The 26,556-nt window shown below is 38.9% G+C and overlaps 1 protein-coding gene across 14 annotated transcripts in view; it reads left to right on the forward strand.

Annotated features, from left to right (window-relative positions):
• dmd (dystrophin) overlaps positions 1-26,556 on the forward strand; it is a 726,399-nt gene that overhangs the window by 439,725 nt on the left and 260,118 nt on the right. For all 14 annotated transcript variants that reach the window (XM_015364174.2, XM_015364177.2, XM_015364182.2 and 11 more), the window contains one exon: positions 23,459-23,634. In XM_015364174.2, coding sequence (XP_015219660.1) covers positions 23,459-23,634 — 176 coding nt within the window. The remainder of the gene's footprint in view (positions 1-23,458; positions 23,635-26,556) is intronic.

Raw genomic sequence — 26,556 nt, forward strand, 5'->3', positions numbered from 1 at the left:
TGCAAAATCCCACTGTACTACAGTATCTCACCCTTGTACAAGCTGTAAGATAAAAAAGTATGTACTCATTATGGGCAATACTTCATTATATATTTAATTATGGACAATAGTAAGTTTTGCACACCCCCTTTTTTGGGGGGGAGGGGGGGCGATTTTTGGGCAGTCACATGGTGCTTTACTTTTGTTATACTGAGGCTGTCTAATTCCTGGTAACGTATCACAGCCAAATGCTTGGAAGTGGCTAAAAAAATTAACTGTAGGTGTGTCATCCCCATCAATCATGAGTCGGAAAACATTCTTCTGGGGGAGACTGAAAAGAAGTCGTAGACTGAAGTTTTGTCAAATGCAGAAAGCAATAATTGAATCAGCAGTAGTCCCCCCCTTCTTATCTGTATCTTATCTGTTGATTTTGCTGCATTCATCTGTTTCCTGTACACAGCCTGAGGCAGCCCTTTAAATATTTAAGAGAGTCTTGAAAGTTAAACAAATCCCTTCCTGTTTGCTTTTTTCTTTCTGTTTTGGTGAGTTTTCAAGTTATTTTGAGGACACTGTAATTTGAGATATAACGATTGTATTGCCTCAACATGTCTAAACCAAAATGATCGTTTTACTGTGAATGCAAAGCAAAAGTAACAATGCTTATTTTCCCCCATTTTGTTCACAGGTAAAACATGTCTATAGATTTGCTTAAAATAAATGCATATGCATTTTCAGCTTTATCGTTCCATGAGAGGTAAATATAGAAAATATATGATATTTTGCCAGCACTGCACCTATTATTTTGTAAAGCAGTCTGTAAATGAAGTGTGTAGTAATCATAAATCCTCATTCCTATATTGTTTTCTTTTCCGAACTTCTGAAATCACGTCTTTCTTTTTTTAATTTACTAACCATCGTGAAACTCTGTTTAAATACCATTATCAGTCAAAATTATAAAGACAGTTACTGGATTTTTCATCTATGATGAACATGCAATCATGCAATCAGCAAGCTAACCTTGCTGCTAATTAATCAGAGCACATTGTTACACTGTTAATTCAATTCCTCTTTTGTGTTGCTAAATATGGCTTCTCACATATTTTGCCTCTCAGTTGTGTTCTCCTCAGAAAGCAGGTATTTCTAGATAATTAATGGTGTGAGAGTGCTAATTAATTTGGTTTAGAGACTTATCTGACTCATGAAATACAATGCAAAAAAAGAACCAATTATCCTTATGGTGTAGCAGATGGAGAGAAATAGCTGTTTACAGGTTTAGCTTTTTTTTCTTCACCATTGGATTAATGTTCTAGGACTTCCTATACAATTAGTATTTCCTCATGTTAGAAAGCAATGCAGGAAAGCTGCCAGCTGTAATAAAACCACATGCTGTATTCTGTTCCTTTGCCCAATTCATTTCATCCAAATTAAAACTGATATGCCATTAGAGAAATTATATATGTTTATATTTTTAGCTACGTCATTGGTGATTGAATTCTATAATGATCTGAGATTTATGCGGGTGGTTGGTACAATGAGCTCATTCGGTGCCCTTTCAACCTTTCTCATGTGAAGGCAAGTGTTATATTCTTAATTGAGACAACTAGCGAATGTATTTGACTGTGTGAGGAAACACCTCATTTACAAATAGTTGCAAATGGATGAGTGGAACAGATACTCACTTATAATAAAATGCTCTGCCAGCTGCAGCCACTACCTTTCCATTACAATGAGAATGTCATTGAAATAAAGGTTGCAATACAGAACACAGCAGAGGCCTGGAAAGTACTGTACAACTAATCAATCAGTAACTTTGATTTGCAAAAATTGTTTTTCCTTTATATCCTATTAAATTGCCCTATTAACTTGTGCTGAGCAAAATAGTTCTAGTGGAATTTATTTTCTTAAGAGTTTAGGGTTTGGATGTCAATGCCAAGCTACAAGTTTACATTTAGGAATTCATCATCTGGACTTTTTACTGATGGTTTCATGGCATAGTCACTTAGCACTAATCTGGCTGGCAGTATGTATTACTACTGTACTGTATTCAGTATATAAAGGCGGTTCAAAGATTTCCGAGCCTAAAACAGATGAAAACAACACTGAAACCACCAATTATGGCAACTTTCAGTTCAGGTTGCAGTACTTCAGTTTCATTTCGGTTTCAGCTCAACTGTTTATATCAAATAATACTTAAAAATCAATCATCTTACTTTTATTGTATTCAGAACGTGTCCTGTGGTTCCTTGGTTTGTGCTGACAAATATGCAATGATTGTGCAGTGTTTTTTTTTCTTTTATTAATGTTCTTTATGGTCTACATTAAAAAGGCAAAACATTTATTAGATAAGGATTTTCTGTCATTGCCCTTTATTATATTATGCTACTTAATATATAAACAACTTCTCTGTTCATCTGTCAATCTCTTTTAAATGACTTTCACATCTTTTTAAATGACTTAAATTACTTTCACAATTAAACATCTACTTAGGCAAACTGACATAAAAAATAATAAAATAATATCGTAAAAGCTAGTGTATATAATTTATGGTCATCCCGTAAAAGACTACTATAATACTTTCCTGTGGTGTAAATCACATTTCAATGTGTTTTTAATATGCTGTATTTCATTTCAAAGTTATTTTTTACCATGTCAAGCTAATTCGAGTTTGAGGTCTTTAACCTCTAATATCCAGTGACTAAAATGCAAAAGATATTTCAAATTATCATTTATTTTAAATTTTAAAGGCCTGTTCATTTTTGATCAGCCCCTCTCTCACCACGGGGAAGCCGATTGCTTCTACCATATACTTTACACCTTGATTAACAAAGGTCTGAATGGTATGACAACAAATAGCAATTAGCTAATGGTTTCCCCCTGATGAACGGCTCAAGCTTGCTGTGTGAGACAAATCACTTTGTACCCCAAGGTCAAGCCTTCTCTCAGCATGCTCGGTGTCATCCACCTCTCCATTACCATGCTGGGTCTGTGTGCTCCTTCACTATTATCACATACTCCCCAACTGGTTATTGTATCATCTGTGTTGCTAAGGTTTTCCTGTGCATTTCTTCAAAGTGCTTTCAAGCATTTGTAAGGTCCCCATGAGGGCACTCTGTTTTAGTTAATTTGCATGGAAAAATACTTTGTGAACTAGAAGCAGTTGACTTTTAAAAGTTACATTAGAATAAAGGAACATACTGTAAGCATGATTACCAATGGGAGGATGCAATTTCTCTGAATTCAGCCAAAGGAATGGCCTTTCTTTGGCCATTTAATCCATATGTGTGGGACCCAGCAGGTAGCTGATCTGAAGGTTTTATCCTGCTTAATTACAGTATGTTTTAAAATTATAGCTGAGAAGATGAAAGTCAACTTTGCAGTCGGGCTAAATTATGTTTTGGGATTTTTAGACATTTCTGCTTCACTTGCTCAACCAATTCAAGGAAAACCAAGCCCTGTACTCCAGACTTCTACAATTTGATGATCCTCTTTCTCTCATTAAGTTGTGCATTTTTATCTGTGCAGATACTGTATGACCGTTGTGCTTTCAAACGCACAGGTGAGCATTTGATTTGGCATGCCTGCTTCCTCACTTTCTGTTGTTTCATAGTCTGGAGGTGGATACACATACAGTAGGTATAATGGGTTATCACTTTCTTTAGGGCTTTTATAACATCTCATTCAAACTGTTTTTTGTTTTGTTGTTAATGTTAGGTAATTAACAGGAGATAGGTATTATGGTGAGGGCAGCATATCAGGTTAATATACTGTACAACTCATAACAGGAGGTTGTGGGTTCAAGTCCCTGCAGAAACTGCTGTTGTACACTTGAGTGCACACCCAGTTGTACAGGAGGGGCCCAGCGCTGCTAGGGTGTAGATCCCTGTAATAGACTGTTCCACTGAATGCTATGGAAACCAAGAGGAGCTGCTGCGGTGCTGGTTCAGACTTACCTCTTTAGGTCCTAAAGTGTTTCATTAATACATGGTTTTGGAGGTGGGGATTACATTAAAAACACCTAATGGACATGAACCTGACTAAACTGGTGCCACCTTTAATAAATAACTTGACATTGAGGCATGTTACTTGTACTGTATGTATGGCATATTACACCTGTACGCACTTGAGCACTGCAGCGAGCAGACTCCCGAAGGCCACATGTCTCCTCCTATTTACCGGGGGTGGGAACTCTCGGATAAAGCCCATTCAGGGGTCCCTCCACTCACTTGCTGCCTGTCCCCAGTGACAGCGAGGTGACCGCTGCATACCCAAAGCTCCAGGGCTGAGTCGTTGAATGGCCCATAGTGAGGCCCATGCACTTACGGTACACCGTCACTGACACACAGATAAGGGAGGACACGGGTGATGTCTTCAGGGCTCTGTTACGCTATGTTCATAATCAGACAGACTTGGTTTCATTAGGACATGGTATTACTGAATGGAAATATGACAAAGAATTTAAATTTCCTCTCAGGTATATTCTTTGGGTTGGGAGAAACATGATAAAAATCGTAGGAATCTAGAACTCTGCATGACAGCCACCGTTTGTCATAGAAGAAAGGTATACTGGTGCTGTATCACCTGGAGAGACCTAGGTGTTGATTAAACTTTTGCAAAGAGTAATGTACTCTATCTTCAGTGGATAAAAGGTGCTCAGTTTGTTCCACTGGGCTTTTATGCTGTGTGTTGTTGCTTTGACAGCATTGCTCCTTAGCAAGCATTTCTAGTTCAGAATCAAAAGATGGATGGAAATGCATCTGTTTTTTCTTGTTTTGTTTTTGTTTGTTTTCATTTTTTCTCAGAACTGCTGACATTAAAGTATGCAGTTTGTACTGCAAGCAAATTCACCTCTGCCACTCTCTCTTGCCTCTCAGGTTCCTCTCTTAATTTCTTTCTCTCTCTTCTTCAATGTTCTTTCTTATTTAATGTAAAATCTTGAATTCATAATTCAATAATTAATTATTAAGAAATGTCATGCTTTTGCTTATCATTACTCACAAACGTCATAAGAATGTGATTATTCATAACCACATCCCTGCAGGTATATATTACACGCTGAAATAATGGTTGAGTATTTTGAAAACACAAAAAAAAAGAATCTTCCAAAAATACCACTTCTGGACTTTCACACAATATACCCAACCTTTTTTCTTTAATTAGTTGGTAATAATGAAGCCTAATGTGTAAAACAAAGAAGGTAGACCATATCAGAATATAGTTCTGAAGATTTGCTGAAACATGTATTCATGAAAATAAATGATACTAGATTTTATTTCATGTTCCTTCCTGACCTGAGCCAGGCCAAGCTGTTTAACACTGAAGATGCACTATTGCAGTAAGTCATTATATCTCCCCCACCAACAGTAATTAGGTAATGTCTGGTAAAAAGGAGTAGCCCATATTATAAATAACTGTTTACTCTGTGTACATTAACACCTACATTACATCCTCTTTAAATTCTACAAATTCTAAAATTTTGGTTTATGTCCAAGGTAATGTTCTCCCTTTTGACACTCTGCAGAGGATGTACAGTAGTCAAGACCTGAGTATTCTCCGTTAATGTCCTCAAGTCAGAAACAATAGAATCTGTAGCACTTCAGAGATGTGAAAATAAACGTTTTCACATGTGATTCAGGTTGCAATTCAGGGAAATGGTTTATTCTTAGAGAACAATAAAAAAACCATGGTAACACTAGAACAGTAATTCACTGGAAATATTTGATTTAGAATGTGAAAGCTAGGGGCTTTGATTGAATTGTAAAGCAGTTTTTCTTGGAAGACTTCTCTGAAAAGCATAAGAACTCCAGGTCTGCTTGTATGGTCACTGTATGGAAAATTAGGTTGAGCACATGTCTCAGGCTCCAACAGTATCTGCCTCAGTTTGCAGTGGGAGTGCTAAGGATGGCTTTGTGTGTGCCAAGAGACTGCCCATCCCCTAAAATGTTTGGATTTGATCCAAATTTTAAGTCCTGTCGCACTGTAGTCAGTTAGCACAAAGAAGCAAGAACAAACTGGTTTCTTTCCAGAAGTTGAGCAGACATTAAGTTACATCATAATCTGTCTACAAGACCTTACAGACTCTTTTTATGAAGCATTTTCCTTGTCATTTCCTGTATTGTTTTCATGTCAGTACTAAAATTGAGCAAAAGGAAAGTTATCTTTAAATCCTTTTGGTTGTTTGGATCAGATGTGATGTTAACCTTTGAGAGTTGTGACAGAGCATAATGCTCCTGAATGTATCTTGCAACTGCCACCAGGTTCTTTAAAATTTGTTTGATTTCACACTTTATTGCAGTCTGAAGCAGCTTCGTACTTCTCCCACTAAACTAAGGAAACAAAAATGGACCATCTTTACACTGACTTTGTCCTTGTTGGGAACAAAGTAAAGCAGGAAAGAAGCAGAGACCTTTTTCTCTTAAAGGACCAAAAAACAAAGGCACAGAAAGTGAGACAGGAGTTTTCAAGAGGCTTTCTTCATGTGCGCAACCATTTGTTCAAACACAGGACCCTCTGAATGTCTTTTTCAGCAATGAGACGTACCTCTCTTTCAAGGACGGCTGGCAGATCAAAGTCTTTCCATAGTCAGAGATGTGCCCTGTGGGCCTGCTGTTAAGTGAAGCAGCTTTTGCTGGAGCAAGTCAAGGGGCACATCTGTCTATGGCAAATGAGAGTAGGTCAGCGTTTTAGATCTATGAGTCAGGAGGCCTCAGCCAATGTATTAATGTCAGCCTCTATGCACCTTCACCTCTGAGTTACACTTGACACAGAGATAAATTAAATCATACTGTTCACCCTTGTCCTGACATCCTACATGGTGAGCCTGCAATATATTTAGCATTTCCACTCCTGTGAGAATTAATTGGAATACATATCCTTCTAAATGAGATTTAATTAATTCTGTACTTTAAAGTCTTTCTTTACACTTTGTGTTACACACACATACACTGCTCTCTATGTTGATTTTATTTGCTACCCTTCAGTTTGTTTCCTTGTATACAGTAGCTGCAGCTTCTAATAATCAAATCTGGCACAGGGTCACTTGAGGTATATCCACTAATGCTGCAGATGATTTAGCTAATGTTGAGAGCAGAGGTTTGGGAGTACGTAGCAGATGAGAGGCCAAGCAGACTAGGAAATTACCTGTAGAAGATGCTATTGAAGCTCACTAACTTTAGTAAGAATGCAGCAGAAAAGGTTTCTAAGAGTGAAGCAGTACAGGAGGCTCTAGCCTTTGTGTCACCATTAGATTTATGACATACTGTGTGGCAAAGGATTTCAATTTGTTTGTTTGGATGTTCTGTCCTCTGCTGTTTTCCTGAAAGAAAAGACTCTGAAGCTAAGCCCTAGCCCTTCTCTTTGTTGGATGTGGGTACTAAACTAATACGAGAGTGCCATACTGAGACAACCCTAGAGCCCCTTCAGGCCAAAAAACAACCATTGCTTTACTATTCAATCTTAACTTGCGCGCTTGCTTATATAACTAAAGTTTGGCTCGGGATTCAGTGTGGCAGTTGTATTTTGTGATGTGGCATGCACAAGGCCAGCTTTTCAGGAGGTTGACAGCCATGCAGTAAATATACAGTATGTTGCTGTAACGAACAGTTCTTTCCAGACCCTATGCGGACGACACAGTCCGACGGAGTGGGGAAACGTAATGCAGGAAAACGGGGCTGAAGACAGGGGGGCCTGTCCAAGTTGCGCTGGTGCACAGGGGAGGTGTGGCCGAGGCGAACAATCCAAAAGAGAAGTCCTAAGGGAATATCCAAAACACATGTAAAGTCCAAAACCAGAAGATCCATCAGAACAAGTTAAAAACCACGAAGGCCGGGTCGGAACCGGCGGACAGGGAACAGGAACGGGAACCGAGTTTAAAACCATAACGGGACCAGGCGCTTCCAGGTCCCGGACTCGCACGATACGGAAATCAGATGCAGAGCCCGGATGAGCGTCAGCGCCTGGCTTTTAAGGTGGGCAGGGAATAGGGAGCAGGTGCAGAGAATGAAGTCTTAAGTGAAAGGGCTGGAGCACCCTTAAGGAGGGGGGACTAATATCGTGACAGTTGAGTTGAATGAATTGTTCCTGCGATGGACTGGCATCCCGTCCCGGATGCTTTACACCTTGCGCCCATTGCTTTTGAAGACAGGCCATGACCCTGACTTTGATGAAACAGTTAGAAAATGGATGGATGTATGGATGAATTTGAGTCATGAGCTACTGTATTTCTGTAAGCCATATTTTGGAAAGACTGAAAATATACACCACATACATAATACCAATAGGTGGTAATACACACCACATTAATTACTTTTACGTTACTTTGCAGAGAGGGTAAAAGAAACCACACAGCTGTTTTCTTAAAATTAAGGGCAAGCGGATTTTAGATGTATTGCTGAAATGGCTCAGAAGCTCACAGCCGCAACATAAGAATGTATCCTATTGTAGACCCCTCCTGGGTCTTGCTCCAATCCAGATCAGCTCCATATTAATCATTCCACTCTGTCATAGGTCAGCCCATGTTGATTTAGTTTAGTAATGGATGTGCTTTGGAATAAATGATTCTCTCTTTTAGCACATTGGCTTCCAATATGTATCCTGCATATAGCCAAAGTGTTAAAAACATCAGACGTAACATATACTGTTGCATTTTAAATTAAGATTTTAGTTTATCTGTACTCATATACAATATTGTATCCTGCGTGCTTTAAGTGTTTTACAGAATTTAACAGGCATACTTCTTTGCGTTAAACTTAACACGTTTTTTTATTGAAAATACTTTAGAATAACAATCAGTTTTCCCTGTGAAATTGTGTTATCATTCAAAGGGGGAGTATTGAGAGTGCTTGCAATCATTGATGGACATTACTGTACAAAAAAATAGATTTACCTACTGTGCCCATCTCATATGATAATGAAACAATTTTCATTGTTTAGAGAGTCAAACCATTTGGAACACAAGCTGCCATCAAGTCCTGTTTTACATTTGATCGGTAGGTCAAATTTGTCTTTCACCCCAGGCATAAATTAGGTTCTCATACCGTTGATATAGGCACTTAATTTATGCCTTTATCAACAGGAATCATTATACAGGAATCATTGTATTAGAATCTTTCATTGATTCAAGATTAATGAAATCTGTCCAGTGCAAAAATCAATTTTCATGTGTGTATACCTCTTTGGTTATACAGCAATTCCTGGTCTAGGACAAAACCCTTGAGTCCTCTTTTTTTTGCTCTAATTTCTTAATAACAGAGTAATTGGTTTCAGTTTTGTGTTTGAGACCTATAATTAAATTAAAACCTGAATGGTTATACAATATAACCTTTTAACCTGAATGGGTATTTGTAATTAGTACTGTATCAAACCCATATTAATTAGTGAGTTTCATAATTCACCTTCATTTAGTTGTATTAACTGTAATGGAACCTATTTTGTTTTTCCCCGCAGTGAAGTAAGAAGTAAATAAAAATGAAACACACTCACTCCCTAAGGGAATGTCTGATTCTTTGTCATTCCTACTGTACCTCTATCAGTTTATCATGAGCTTATTACACCTCTATCAGGGCTGTCCAGCCCTGATCCAGTCATTCTTATAGCTCACCGTTAATCACTGTTATTGATAGGTTAGGATCACTTGTTTAAACAGTTGATCTGTTAAACAATGTTTCAATGAAGGGAGCAGCAGCACCTGAAGACTGTAGGATATTCTGATTTTTCTTCCGAATGAATTATTCTTAATTAGAAAGTGGAGGAGAGACTGCATAAAGTTCCGTCTGCTGAAGGAGTTAAAAATAAAACACTTTAGTGGGGATATTTTTGAAAGCCAGGCCTGAGTGCAGAAAGATATGTAAAGGAGCAAGCAGATAATTTACAGGCACCAATTAGTATTGATGATTAAGCGACCTAGTTGGAGGGAAACAAAACAGAGGACACAGGGGTCCCATAGGACGAGGACTGGGAGCTTCTGGTGTACATGGTACAGACTGTAGCTTGAACACAGTCCAAAAGCAACAAGCAACCAAAAATTATTTTTCAGACCTGTGTACACAATAATGCAACCAAAACTCCAGTTATCTAAATGCCCAGATGAGGCAGCAAAATGGAGCTCCTGTCCTGTGAGACTTTGTTTGCAGTTCCAGGTATCACACTGCTCTGCAGCTTGCCGCAGATAAGAGTGAAGGATGATGCCCTAGATTTTAATGGAAATTTCAAACTGTATGCAGCAGTAGGGTGCAGTGTTTGGCACAGAACGATGACACGACTCTCAGGCTTGAGAGGTCATTGGGAAAGATAAAGAAAAAGTGTTTCTCCCTCCTCATCTCCTCATCTCCCTCCTCATCCTTCTCTCAGCTTCCTTCCCTCTGCTTCTTTCCTGTCCCACGCCTGTGCTTTCCATTCTCCCCCCCCCCTTCGCCATTCCACTGTGTCGTGTTCGTTCTAAAGGGATGTTATTTCAATGAGGAGAAAAAATTTGAGAAATCAGGATTGCTCAAAGAGTGATCATTTGCTTAAACAGTTGATCAATTAAACAATGAAGGGAGCAGCAGCACCTGAGGACTGTAGGATGTTCTGATTTTTCTTCCGAAGGATCTTATTCTTAAATAGAAAGCAGCGCAACCAAAAAAATGAAAACCAGAGAGTGGAACAACCTGTTTTTCTGAAATATTCCTGCTCATGTTTTCTTTGCTGCACAGATCTATAGTTTTTTGTACTGATATGGAGCTTCTGCAGCATGTACAGCAGCTTATGCATAGAAATAATAACAAAATAGATTAATGATAGTGAACTAGATTAAAAATAGATAAATAATAATTCTTAGGTTAAGAATAATACAAAACTAAATCTGATATTTTATGTTGCAACATACTGTACATTTTCTACGCACAATTTTTTTTTTTCAGAAGTATGAAAACATCTTGTGACTCAGTTCACACATCTTGCCCTGGTGCACTGTAGAATATCTTCACCTCTTGTCGAATATAATATAAATACTGTAGGACACCAGGGCATTTTGGACTGTGACTGACAAATGTAGCACATATAGATTCAGCCCTGCTGAATGGTGCTAAATTGTGTAGCAGGTTTATGGACATCATACAGTATTTTGTGCTCCCAGTGGCCTAGGTCTGACCTACAGCTCTTGTTTCTTGGCAAGTTATTGCCGTTAAAAAATTAAAATTGATATTTTATTTTTTTATGGATAAATTCAGAAATATGAAGTGTAGGTCATGCAAATGCAATATCTGGAATCACGGATGAGCCTGAATGCTACATTAGTAGTTTAACCTAGCATGCTGTTCCATCAGGGAAAAGGCTGAATTCACAGAATTTCAATAAATTCTTCTTAAGGAATTCTAGAGAAAGAGACTGCTACTGGGGTTCTGTGTGCTTGCTTGGGTGGTGATAAAAGTGAAAACCCCTTTGAATAGTATGTCTTGTCCGGTCTGTACATTTAGATAAAGTAGCTTTCAGCTCTAGTGGTCTAGTGTCAATAGTAAATATTTATTCAGTCTCAACTACACATATTACAAAGCGGTGATTTAGAACACTGCTCTGACTACAGTGTGGCTTCAGATGGTGAGAGCTGGATTGTGTAGTTGAAGTTTTATTTCTGCTGGAATATGCTACTTAGTTCGGGCAGTGCAGCCTTCTGGGGGGCAAGGACTTCAAGCTGTTTAAAGATTGGAAAAGTGTACCTTATTGCCTTTACAACCAGATCATTTGCCTATTTCATGGAATTTTGTTGCTTTACAGCTTGAGATCATGACACTTGGAAATTGCAATTAATTAATTTTGTTATACACAACTTACTCCACAAGCAACAAACAGAAAGATGATAAAAAGTGATGAATTCATACTGTAAGTGGTAAACCTGTGCTGTGGTAAACCTGAATTAATTTGTTTTTGTTCTGAGTGGTTCTCTTGATTTTAGAATAAAAACACTAATCTCCAAGAAAACTAAGACAAAAGTAATTGAAAAGTACAGATTAGGAGAAGGAGATAAAATTGACTGAAGTCTCTAAATATCCCTGTGAGCTGCTCTACTCAATCATCAGGGAATGGGAGGTGTGTTACAGCACCTCAAAACTGCTAGATCAGGCAGTTCCTACAAATTGAGCAACTGGACAAGAAGGAAACTGGCGAAGGCTGCCACTGTGAGGCCAACAACTACTTTGAAAGAGCTATGAAGTTCAATAGAGCTGAAATGGGAGAAAAGCAGTCCACCATATCCCAGTATCATACTATGTGGATTCTTCTCCTCTTCAGGGACTGGAAAGCATGTTAGCATTGAAGGGAAAATGGACAGAGCAAATCTGTATCAGCCTGCTAAAGACCTACAGCTGAGGTGAAAATGAACCTTTCAGCAGGACACCGATCTAAAGCACAGTGATAACGTTGCACAGGAGAGGTTTAAGAATAAGAATGGGAACGTCTTTGAGAGGCCCAGTAAAAGTCCTGACTTGAATTCCATCTAGAAGCTGTGGAAAGGCTTAAAAACTGCTGTATATAAGCAGTTCCCCAATCTTCTTAAGAGAGCTTGGAGCAAAACCTGCCGAAAAGAATGGGCAAAAATCGTATCGCGCTTCAGCACAAAGATGGTAGAGACTTATGACTGTGTTTGCTGCCAGAGGTGCTTCCACCAAATATCGAGTTCACCAGTCTGAGGACTCCACATATTTTATTTCTTTCTCTTCAGTTTTTGCTGACATTTACTGTCACCTAACTTAGATGGAATTGAATAACACTAAGTTTAAACAAACGTGTATGCATCATTTTATAATTTCACAAAATGGGTTACCATTGGAAGAGTCTGAATGTTTTTCAAGGGAAGATAGACCTACAGTATATGCAGTATACTGTATATACAGTACAGACTCTGTAAAGTTTCATATGGCTGGGTATGAAGATATTAAATTGTTTGTGTTTAAGAAAAAAATCTGGGGGCTGAGAATTATGGCATTTTGTCACTACTTTATTGACAAAGGCGGTCAGGTGGGAACAGTTAAATTCAGACATGATTTTGTCTGCATTTATTTTTATATGCTTTATTTGGCATTGAAGTTGAATATATCTGTAAGAATATATTGCTTAAAACATTTGTATATCACAAAGTGACTATCCAAAAGCAAAAATACAGACCTAAGAAAGGTTATTGATCTTTAAATCCAGCCATCCACTTTCTAACCAGTTCTGTCTATTCAGGGTCACCGGGAAGCTGGGCCCTCTCCAGTTAGGTGTAGGCACAAGACAGGGTTGAGTCCAGGATGGGGGGAAGACAGAAAGACACTAACGCAGACATGCACTTCTCTCACACCCGGGCCAGTTTTCCCAGAAGCCAAGTAACCTACCAGTATGTCTTTGGGCTGCTGGAAGAAACCAGAGCACCTAGAGGAAAGCCAGATGCACATGGGGAGAACATACAAACTCCACACAGACAGCACCCCAGGTCCATAACAGAACCCAGGGCCCCAGCACCGCGAGGCAGCAATGTTAACCAATGTGCCACGTCTAAGGGCTCCTCAGACTGTGGTCTATTGCTCACGTAAATTAAGTCACTTTTGGTCTATCAGTACTACTACGCTTAAAGTTAACACTTCAAAACCAACATTCAGCATTTCTTATGTAAGTGTCTACTGTATATCACTAACACACCAACTTTTCACAAAGTTTGTGTCTTCCACTTCATGATTTCCAAGGTCACAATAATGGATTCCACCATGGAATATGGCTTGTTTTCTTCATAGAGTGACTTGACAACTTAAGTATATTATGCCAGCCGTCATGTTAGTTTTAAAAGTTTGTTTCTTTCAGCTTTCAGTTTTAATTTATAAACAAATTCACATCTTTTTAAACAGCACACCAATTAAAAATCATAACACTAAAATCGAAAAGCCACAGTGTAGAAATGAAGAAATTGGAATCTTTTTTTTTCTCTGCAGGGTACTGAACAGACCCTGCTTAACTTCTGGTGGAGTAAGACATTTATGCTAAATAAATAACCCATTTTGCATTTGTGTGGTGGGAGGGTAGTTTATTTTCAGCTGCCCAAGCTGTCAGCTTGGCATGATATCTGAAGGAAAATGACTTAGAGCCAAAATAGTTTACCATCAATTGCAGCTTTCATAGCTTTGTGCCATTTTCTTCTGTTGAGCCAAGTTTCCAAGTGCATGGTCCCAGCCTCCGTTAAAACAGTGACGCTGCCACACAGGCGGTTGCCCATAAAACACCGTTACTGGCCTACATGACTACATAAATAAACGAGTTTCATCATGGAGACTTCCAGTGAAAATATTGTAGCGCCCTCGCATGGTGGTGAGGAGGAAGCACACATAGGCAGAAGCACACCTAGGTACTCGGGGTACCACAGAGCAGGCTGGGAGTTGTAGCCTGGAGGAGGCTGAGGGTCCACACGATAACCAGCAACTGACCCTGCTGATGTAAATAGATTTACGTTGGTTTAAGTGACATGTGTAGCTTAGTAAGTGTGTAGTTTTCTGTTAACGAGTTACCACCCTAATTCTGTGTACCTGTCCTGTCGGTCCCCATGTGTGTGTGTTAATCCTGCGGTTGGTGTTGTTGTAAAAGGAGAGTTAATGCAGTTGCTTGTTTTCCTATCTCGTCTCCTCTTGTCCTTTGCCCTGCGTAAACTTGAAAGCGCCACAATGTATAGAGTTACAGGGAAGAGCCGGAGCAGATTCAACCCATACTGCCATTGCGTCAGGAGCAAGTTTCCGACGGCCCGGCCTTAGAGAGACTCTTTCAACCATATGTGGTGTTAAAAGAAGGTTGGCACTGAAACATTCTGCCAGAACAAAACACCTGTCCCATTCTGCTGCTGCACCTGCTCCCTCCTTGAAGTGACTGATGAATAATGTACAGCACATACTCCACTCTGGGGACAAAGTCACCTTTTTGCTGTTTGAACTGGCTTCTGTAAATGAAGTCTTGCCTCCTCTGCATAATCCCAAAGCCCCATCCCTGGAGGGGAGGGGGGGAGTCTTTAGATGAAGCAATGGGCTGAGCAAAAGTTTGGCAATGTCCAGCCCTGGTACAAGGCCAACCTTTCTCCGGATTTACATCCAGAATGCATATAAAGCTTGGTTTTAGGTTATGTATGGATCTAGTTTCTTTGTCACATCTTCCCACGTTTTTATGAGACCCCCTTTGAGAGACGCTAGTAAATATTTTTTAGTCACTGAAAAGCATCAGTGGTGAGCTAGTCATTTTGGTATGACAGGTTGTAACGACGTGGCAAGGTGAAAAATAGCCACGTTTGACAGAGCTCACAAGCAGGTCTCAGGAAGCAGTAAGGAAGAAGGTACTGCAACTAACAAGTGCCTTAAAAATCAAACATAGAAAAACAAAATAAACCCAACACTCAGGGCTGAAAAGCGGTAGTGACTGGGAACAGGAGGAGCGCTGAAACAAGCAAGCAAATGAGGAGATGATAACTGTAGAAAAAAACATGTGGTAGCAAATCCACAGCAGCTCAGCTAATAACAGAGCCCTGAGTGAAGGGCGAGGGAAGTATTTAAGGAAAATGGAAGTAATAATGAAATAATAATATTAAATAGTTGCCCGCTGTGAAAATCTGCCTGAGCATGTTTGAACAGCGCCTGGAGGAGTGCTGTCCTGCGTGTGTATGTGGGACCGATCACCGGTGTCCACTCCGGCACGACACAGGTCTATTAAAAGACATCTTACACTTGTTTAACATTTGCCACTTGCAAAACAAAATTTGTTTTAACTTAATAGTACAGCCTTCCATTGTTTTTTTTCCAGTGACAAAGTACTAATTCTCAGTTATGCTTTGAAAGTTTGCGGATGACACTACTATAATAGGACTGATCAGCGATGATGAGTCCACTTACAGAAAGGAAGTCGTGCAGCTGCTTAGGTGGTGTCATAGCAATAACCTCGACTTGAATGTAAATAAAACTAAATAGCTAATAGTGGACTTTCAGAGACACAGGCCACACACTCACAGCCCACTCAGTATTGATGGAACGGAAGTGGAAACCAGCTTTAGGTTTTTGGGAATTCACATTTCTAAAGATCTAACCTGGACTGTGAACACTGACTCTATCATGAAGAAGGCTCAGCAGCGCCTTTATTTCTTGAGGTGCCTCAAGTGATGGGGGATGCCAGTACCTGTGTTGGTGAACTTCTACCGCTGCACCATCGAGAGCATCCTCACCAACGGGATAACCGTGTGGTATGGCAACACCTCTTCTTGAGAAAGAAGGGCACTGCAGAGAATGGTGAATGTGGCCCAAAAGATCAGCGGCTGTGGTCTCACCTAGATTAAACAGCTCTATGAGGACCGCTGCTGTAGTAGAATTCTAGCCATCACAGAAGACAGTCACCACCCCGAGCATGAGCTCTTCACCCCACTGCCCTCAGGCAAGAGATATAAGAGCATACGGACACTGACCACTAGATTCTTCAATAGATTTCTTATTTATTGCACATCTCCAGTCATTGTTTACACATCTGTATTGTTTACATTTAAACTTTTACTTGTACATTGTCTACTGTTTGTTTACTATTACATTGTCTACTGTTTGTTTGTATATTGTCTTGATGCACTGTCTGCACTTTGTGTTTTTACACTTGTTTTAACAATCGAGAGACTTTCTGTAAGTAAGAACTCCATTGTACCAGTACATGTACCAGTTACATATGGCAATAAAGTTCAAGTTCGAGTTCGAAATTAAAGTGTTAGATGAATGATACAACTTCCTGTCAATAACCAGCTCACTTTGGTTGAGACGGAGACCTGTGTATTAGAGTTTGGTTTTGAACAGAAGAGCCATTAATTTGCACAGATTATGGCAGAATTGTTCTTGGGTCTAATTATAATAGAGATTGTAACATTGTGGGAGTGGGAGGAGCCGCGGCGAACACCGGTAAAAAGTCAACGCCTAACTGAGGGACTGAAGCACCGGTGTGAGGTTAGCAAGCACTGAAAATAACACAACACAAAACAAAACAAAAAGCAAAAAGAAACGTGCCATCGCGACAACCAGGTTGGACTTGCCCTACTGTATGTAAAGGAGTCCAGCCTGGGAAAAAAGACGAACTGCTTAGCACAGCGGTGACCAGACTGGACTGGCCCTATTTAATGGGGTCCGTTCTGGGAAACCAGGGAGTGCAAGGCCAAAACAAAATAATACCTTCATGTGTGGAAAAGGTCAGCCTGCCCCGGGAGAGACCCAGGATGGGACAGGAGAAAAGAAAAAGAAGAAAAATGATGGACTTACGCTGGTACGATCCCCTCCGGGACCGCCGGTAGAAGGATCTTCCCCTTCCGGGGCTGCCCTGCCCATTCCTTCCGGAGCTGGTCAGTGTGCTTTTAAAGAGCCCTCAGAGCTGTGGTTCATCCTCAGGCAACTGGAACACCTGTGACTACATTCAAGTTATTGATGAGTCTGATTTTACTTCTTGAGACTTCTGTGGCTGTTATACCTAAACGTGCCCTGTGGACCGCTGTCCTGTTGTGCCTTAAACTTTCAAGATGTGCTTCAGGTGGTTTAGGCTTAAAAGGACTAGGCATTATTCAGATCATGGATGAATGTGTATTGTGATATTTCTGAAGTTACATTTGTCAAATAAATAAAAGATTCACCACAGTTGATTTGTTTTTTTTTTTCTGCATGTTGTAAATGTAATATAAAGCACAGTGGCAAAATATAACCACTTATCAAAAATGAGTCAGCAAAAGCAATACGCTTGTTTTGCATCTGACATTGTGAACTTTACTTCTCGTTTTTTAACCATAGATGTTCTGCTTTTAGAAATTGGTTGAAACATTGATCAAAGATCAATGAAGTGATCAGTGAAGTAAATTCTTCAAAGGAATGTAAAAAATGTACTTACAAAACGGGAAATTACTTTTTCAAATGTTGTTCAGTTTTACAAACTGTAATTATACATAATTCAGTCATATTTGATAGGTTAAAATGAAACTAGATTAAGGTTTAAACTTCCTGTTTATCATGGGCTAATGAATGGGAATATAAACATACTGTACGAGTGGTGTTTTGTACTTACAGTAGCTACAAATTTTGGGGTAGGGGTCAGTTGGAAAAATAAATAGTACAGTATAAAAGTTTCCCATTGGAAAAAGTCTGCACCTATCAATCTTAAAATTTTTAAGATTTTCTTGAATCCTATATCACAATATCATGAAATAAAACATTAGTTCTTAAAACTAATCACATACAGTACTGTACATTAATTTTAATGAAATTATCAAAACAAATCTGCTTCAAATATATTTCAGCATTGTGCTATGTTCAGCTTATTTGTTTTTGGTTAAAATTGAAGATTGGGTTAGGGTTAAACTTCCTCTTAAAGACTCCTGATAATCTTACATCTGCATTTTAAATGGGAATATAAATTACAGTATGATTTGTGTTTTGTACTTTGTACTAAAATCTACAAATTTTGGTTCAGACATCATTAAGGGAAATATTAAGGATAAGGATTTACCTTCATCTGAAGGTAACCAACATCCTGCTGCTGCAAAACGTTCAAGATACTGTATGTGCGTCACACCCACTCCCGCTGAAGTGCTGGAAGGCGCACTAGAGTTACCACGGCGATTGGCGGAGCCTCGCCTCCACCTGTCAGCCACGTCGTTGTTGTGACTACGAGCTCTGGCAGGGCATCCATTCCACCTGTGTGCAGTTAACCTCTACACCTGTCTCATGAGAGACAGGGTGTTTAAGACCAGGCTCCTGTCAACTCCTTGCTCAGTCTTAGAGGTTGTGTTCAGTCTTTCACCCTCTTGTCTCGGCATGTTTGTCTTTATATGCAATCGACTTTTGACCCGTCCCACTTGGGGTGTGGTCCCAACTTGCACCCCTTGCTTCTCAGATGTGCTCCCCTTGCCAGCATTGGGCAGTGTTCTGGTGGCAGATGTTTTCATGTGTACTGATCAATTCATAACTTACTCGTCTACTGCTCAGCATGATCCCTTTAACTGAATGATAACTAATGGAATGCAACTTGCTCAGATCATTTCAGAGACTGTTCTTGCTAAACTACTTATTTTGTGAAAGAAGGGAAAACAACGACATTAAATCAGGCAGAAAACATGCAATAGGGTAGCAAAAAGCAGTAAAGGTGCTTCTTTAAAACATTTTTTTTTATCTTTTTAAGATGTGTATAGCTGAAGTCAATAAGGGTTTTGCACTGAGGTTAACACCACCTGATTAAACAGTGTTTAATCAAATTTGAACTAGTTAAACTGTGGAAATGCCTAATGCTAATGTGCATAACCATGTGCATTACTAGTCTTTAAAGTTTTTAGAGCAATGCTTAATGGTAGCCACACTGGAGAATCACAAGTACAAAAGATACAGTAAGAGATCTGCAGAGCAAAAAAAAAAACATCTGGGCTATTGAAAGAATACTGATTTATGGTTATGCTAATGATGGAGTTTCATGTGATTTGGTAACGTCACTTCTGTTAGTTCAGTATATCTGTACCAGATGTGCATTTTCAAGTTTAAGTCATAGTCTGAAGTTACACTGAGTATAATATGACAATTATACTATATGACTCTGTCTGTCTAAATTCACTCATCGCTGCTTGCAGTGTTTCCAAAGTGCAGCAATGAACAAATATGCTACTAGTGCAAGATGTACATAGACCCAAACTTCCTAGAGCCCTTCTAGGGGATGATGTTTTTTTTTTCATAGAGAATACTACAATTTTCCCTACTGAGCACAGGTGTAGTTGCTTCCATTGTGAACACTTGTGCCCTAGTCCTGTGTTGAAAGGGTGCTGGATTGAATCCTATTCATGCTGACCAAGAAACCTTGTCTATCAGATCCACTAGTTATATTGCCAAGAAATGAGAAGGGAAATGGTTATTAAACAAAAAATTTGGGTAACAATTTGCCATGGAGGTGGAAAATTGAAAACATTAATGGTCTCTGACATCATTTATAAACCTAATAACCCATTTTATAGTCTTGCAAAGTGAAACCATGAACAGTAACTACGTGGGAGGAAGGGCTTGACACTTGACCTCAAGAAGTGTCTGATAATCCCGTCTTTTCAATATAATTCTGTGTTATTTTTTCTACACAGATAAAATAATATGGAATACAGAGCCCAAATATTACCCATACAGTTGTGAACGTTTTTTTTTCAGATACTGTATGTCTAAAACTCAACATGTAAGAAAGCTGTGTTTAAGTATCACTCTCTATATATTCCACACAGACTTCGTAATTTGAATTGTATAAATTTGCCGTTAAGAGTATTTAATTAGTAAAAACATCCAAAACATTGTAATTCAGATTATTGGTTTCACATACAGCATGCTTTTTTAGCCATATCAATAAAACTGATTTCAAGTAAAACCTTGAATTATTCATACTTGAAAGTAATTATTTTATTCACATGCTGTCAGTGATAATAATGGTAAATTTTATTTTTAGTAATGATAAGAAAGGAGACAGGCAGAATATTTCAAAGGATATTACAGGAGGCTTTTGTCTTCTTAATTATTATACTCAATGTTCTCATCTGACTCTTTAGCATAGTAATAACAGGAATTAGGAGAATTGGCTATTTTATTAATATTAACTCTCTAGCACTGACATATTATCCCATACTGAAATACATAAATGCCTGTTTTGAGAGTAAGACATTTCAAGGCAAGCAAAATCCAGAGACATATGTTAATGTGAACAGCTAGTCTGCCTCTCACTTTGTCAAAGATCATATCTTCAGATCTGCAGAGATTTCACCAGTGTCAGGCTCTGGTTCGTGAAAAAGAACTGCACATTGTTGGTTATGATGTCCATGTTGTTGACAGAAATACAGCACTACAATTGCTATGGGCTTCATTACCAAAACGCACAGCAGCTGCTGTTTATGAATTTTCTTTTAATGGACAGTATAACTCCCCTTGGTTATCCAAGACTGGTAGACAGGATCCTCAGAGAAACAATTGACACTGTTGTGCCAAACCAAGGGCATTGGCTGAAAGTCTTCTTTATTTCATATGCATATGGGAGTCTTGCTCTTGTACACAAGACTCAAAAGATAACACTTACAGTGCTCTTTTATCCAGTGAAACAAATGATACAAGATGCAGTCCCACATGAATCTCTGCTTACATTGTGGCTATATACTGTATGGTCATTCTAGAAAGCTGACCAGTACATATATTTTCTTTACTACTGGCTTGCGTGACAAGCAGCCCCTTCTGTTGAATAGACCATTAGTTCCAGGAGAGGTCATTATCCCTGATAGCTATGCCAGCTATGCATAAAGATACAATGTGGCTTTATTATCTTTTGAGACAAGACATCCTGAGACAGAATTAGTAAAATACAGTTACAGAAATACATACCCAACAAAATATACTACAAACCTTTAGTGAAAACTTTTAGTTAATTTCCTCAACACTGATCACATAGTAAGGGATTGTGACTCTGAAATTTCTGTAAAATCACTGGACAGTTTTGGGAGATAATAAGTTATGTCAAAGTGTATGAAGAAGAATTAAAAAAACAATACCAAAACATGATATTCCAAATAATTGAAACAAAAGAAAAAAAGGCTGAAGTTAATATTGGTACTTTATGTTTTGTCTTTTAAATTGAATGTACACAGCAGGGGGTCCAATAATGGATTACCTGGTTCTTACTTTTTGACATAAATCTGAAGGCCAAACGTTTGTTAAAGAAGAACTCATAATACACAGATGCACTACTACAACAAACAAGAGGCATGTTCCCTTTAGCTTTAGATATGACTTCGTATCTACAGTAGATATGTACTGTATATTTATCTACAGTAGGTATGTACTGTATATTTAAAATAACCTTGTGTGCAGCAGTGATATAGTGAGATTTATCAAACAGCATTTTTTTCAATTAGTCTATCCAATTAGTTCTGTTAATTATTATGGAAAAGACCTTATTGCATTCTTTTTGATAATGCGTAATGACATTTTCTATAAATAAAATAGCATGCTGCCACAGGCTGGCAAAATACCTAAGAATCCTTTGACAGCTTTGTGCTGAAGCTGCCAGTACACAGTCCCTTACCTGGATTAAAAGGGTTTAACTCTAGGGAAATTAATTAATTTCTGGCTTGTTTTCTCTGGGAGCTACAACCCTGATCCTTGCCAGTGATATGATGTGCATAGGCCTGAAGTAATGGAGGATTAGTGGAATTTACAGAGAATGTCTCCTCAACTAATTTTGGGTATAGGCCAGGCCTAGAGTGCACTGTAGAACCTCATCTGCATTAAGGCACACGTGTTAACCTATCACATTCAATAAGTGCTCAAAGGCAGAAGAGATATGAAAATGCCTAATAATTAAGAAAAATGAAATGGTAGGTGCAGCAGATCAAATAGGAATACATTTGTAGAAGATGTTAAACACATGGACTGTCTATATCCTTTTTTAGCAACAGTCTATCAAGGTGTTTCAATGCAGTGTTTATATATTTAACTTACTGTATGTAAAACATAGTCACATTAAACAATGAGTGCATACTATAAGTATTATTTTGTATGTACAGTATAGCTGCACTGCAGCAGATATGCTTTTGCAGTTTCCAGTTGGCTTTAAAAGTGATCCATTATCATTCAGAAAGCTTGCCCCATGTTGTTCAGCATGTAGTTGAGATCTGTGTCACTTTGAAGGCAGGGCCCTGTGCTAGTACGTTTAGCCAGGCTATCACTATCATTACTGCACAGCCTCCTGATAGCTCCTAAACTGCTGTCTGAGTAGTCATGTGGAAAATGGGTGCTGACCCTGTTAGTTTTGCCTTTCAATCTTGGCTACATTTTAAATAAAGAAGAGGACTCAGTTGGACATTGAGAGAGTTTCCATGGCTTTACAATGTGTGGCCAACTAGTTTACCTAAAAATATTAACCTTTTGATTTGTCTGATCGGTATAGCGTGTTACAGAGGGATTTCTGTGTGTTTGTTAATGCAATTTGGTCTGTACCTGTCCTGAACCCTGGGTGCTTTCTCTGGACAGCAACTTCTGCTGCTACACAGCACTGCAGCACCCAACTGAGTGATGCAGGGCTGGCATTATGCAATCCCACTAAACAGCAGGTCAGGTGGAGAAGTGAAAATAAATTAAGGTCAGGCTATTCAACCCCAAAGTGGAATTCAGTCAGTACACTACTGTAGGTAACACTTGCAGCTAGTGCCACAGGATCTTTAATGACCAAGCAATCAGGACCTCACTTTAACTCATCATTCGAAAGGCTGTATTTCCTACAACACGGTGGCCCTGGTCATTATGCTTTGGCATTAAAGTAGAAAGTCTCCAGGGGGTGCTTCAATAGGTGTCATTCCCCGTATCTAGATCTGCTGTAGTCCAGGAGCAGTATAATACACAACACAGGTTACAAAATCTCATTACCCATAACACTTCCTCTCATTAGCCATCCACACTGTGACTTACAGTACTTGTATGCCACTGTCCTGCAGGAGCTCCAGAATGGCATCAGGCACCAGCAGGCTCTGGTCTCATCACTGAATGCCACCGGGGAGGAGATCGCCCAGCAGTCGACATCGGAAGACGCCATCCTTTTCAAGGAGAGACTGACGGGAGTCAACGTGCGCTGGGAGGAGGTCTGCCGGCAGGTGGCCGAGAGGAGGAGGAGGTAGGAGTTACAGGAAAAAATTCCCACGTTCTCTTAGACAGGATTTCCAGGATGGCCCATCGTTAGTTATCCTCATAACAGTAGGCGTTCCCTGTATTTTTCCTGACCTGAAAGACAAAGGCAATTAAATGTTTAATTTAATAAAAAAATAAATAAACATTGTCACTGTTAGAAACCATGAACGAATGTGCGTGTGTATGTAATTTTGACACTGCACAGCAGTTCAAAATATCCTGTAGTTGCAGATATAATTTCTGGAAAAGCATTTAAATGTACACCTGCCGATTGTTGCAGTATATTCATAACAATATCTGAATCGGACCATTATGGTTTTAATTAAAAGCAGTTTTACAGCTACTTGCCTTAACTATCTAGTTTTTGGAGTACACCTCTTTCTTTTTCCATCAGATATCACTGTGCAAACAGGTGGAACTTTATGTTATTATCTCCTAGAGGGAATTCCACAACACCTTACAATCTTCCTGGGAAAAGGAACAATGGTTCCTCAAACCTGCTTGTTAAACACTTGTATAGTAAATTTAACAAAACAACATCACTTTATCAACCCTTTACAATTTCTTGCATTAGGAATTATCTTTTCGCATACCCCAGCTTGCTCTCCATGAGACACACAGACAGGGAGAGAAGCTGGGGGTCAGAGCGCAGGGTCAGCCATTGTACAGCGCCCCTGGAGCAGTTGGGGTTAAGGGCCTTGCTCAGGAGCCCAACGGAGTAGGATTCCTCTGCCAGCTGCGGGATTTAAACCGGCAACCTTCCAGCCACAGGCGCAGATCCTGAGCCACAGGGCCACTGCTCCGCCCTTTGTTTTAAACAAATACTGTAATTAAGCGATATCCACTGTATGGTGTGTACAGTACAGTGTATCTAATCACATCTTGTAAGTGCAGTAGAGAGCTGAAGGTTATTTTTTCACAGACCTGTTTTTATTAGGCATTTTGACATTTCCTCCTCCCATGACATTTTCTCAGTGCAAATGAATAAAATGACACATTGAGATTGTTTGGGCCAAAGACAGCTCCCTCCAAAAGGCACAGTGTGTAGATGAGGTATCAGGCAGACTGTCAATAGATGTTTTCAGAAGCTTCATGTTTAATTTTCAGCTTGTCTGCTGTCAGATGTCATTGCCAGTGGCTTAGTAAGAGAAATTATATGGATTTAAAAAGGAAACGGTTTAAAGAGCTCTTCATGTAGAAATGAAACCATGTTAATTTTGGAGAATAAAGTCATGTTCAGGAACCTTCATCCAGCAGTAGAATCTGAGCAGGCTTACTGAGGCAATAGTGCTGGCATCCTCCCTCCTGCCTTATTGTGTCATCCAACATAATGAAAGATCTCACTTAAGTGCGTCCATTAATGTTAAATGATCCACCTTCTTCAAAATGGCTGGTGTATTTATTTAGCTGTTTCTAAAATAGGATTTTCAGCCACAAAAAGATGTCCTTTTAAAGCATTTGCTTTACACGTAAAAGCTGATAGAAGTAATCTTAAGCACACAGTGCTGAAGTACTGCAATAAACTTACCCTTGCTATTAGACCAGATATTGACAATTTTATTTTTATGGTGCAATTGCAGTACCTGACTATAGTAATGTAATGACACACTTTAGATTTAGCGTTACCAGCTTGTTAAATGTCAGAAGCTAACCAAATCTGGGTGTTGCCAGCCCTGGGATGGGAGGCTCCCAGAAAAAAGAAGGTTGCTCCTCTAACTGGTGTTGGTGTGCCAGTCGGTGGCACTATTGCATCTTGTCCAGACTTTCCAAAACAAAAATCCCAATATGGACCTAGGATTCCTACACACCTGCTCGTATTAAGCTCTAAGCCCTGACTTAATATGATTAATTTGAACTATTTGATTGTGTTCTACTCTTGAACATGTTGGAAGTTGCCTTTTAACTATTGCTTATTGTAAGTGGCTTAAAATTCATTACTGTTTCGGTAGAAAAAAGAAACATACAAATCTGCCTACCAAGAAACCTTTGAGTTAAATTGAGGTTTCAGTTCAGTAATTAAGCTAAGACTGTGGTGGCCAGGATCAGGTGGGGCTGTACATTTGAGATGGTGAGGGAAGCCCCCAGTATCTGCTTTAATTGGCATGTCCAGAAAAGCGCTATATAAGTGTAAGGCTTTTTATTATCAACATGATCATGATCAAACGTGGGTCTAAAATCTATTTTTCAAAGGCTTATCACAACTAATGCAAAATATCGTAGTCAAACAGGTCAATCAGATTTGTATAAATAGTAATTAGGGGCTGCACTGCCGTATGTATTGCCATTTTAAAGTTTTTTAACACGTTTCACCCTTTTCATTACTGCTGTAAGGCTATTTTTATCTACTTTTTAGACCCCTAGTAATGCTTGTAATCTGATCACAAAATCAAGCTACTGCACAATTCTAAACACAATTAAAGTCCACAGGAACAAGATTTTGTTCCCTAGTGATTACCTCAATCCCAAACATTGTTCAATTGGATTTGTTTTATGTTATCTTAGTGTTCTCCTTCTTTAAAAAATAAAAATAAAAAAATGTAATTGATGTGCTTGAATCTGATTTGTGAGCTGTCATATCTTGTGTTTCAAAGTGGAATTTTATATTTTGATGAGGAAGGAAGGCCACAGATTTGATTTTGTATGTATTGGTCTGTCATGGGCATCATTAATGTCATAATGATGAATGAAGACTGGGACCTGATCTCTGAATTAAAATATCAAATATCAACCTACTGAGTACATCAGAAAGATAAAATGAGAATAAATTGGTAATGGGTAACCTTTAGATTATTGACAGCTGTTGAGGTTAATCATATTTCTTTAAACATGTTTTTTTTAATAGACAACAAAATGAAACATATGCTGTTTGGATAAATTCAAAGCAAGTATTGCTTATAGAGACTTTATG

Source organism: Lepisosteus oculatus, chromosome 15 (assembly GCF_040954835.1).
Source record: "Lepisosteus oculatus isolate fLepOcu1 chromosome 15, fLepOcu1.hap2, whole genome shotgun sequence".
Taxonomy (NCBI): domain Eukaryota; kingdom Metazoa; phylum Chordata; class Actinopteri; order Semionotiformes; family Lepisosteidae; genus Lepisosteus; species Lepisosteus oculatus.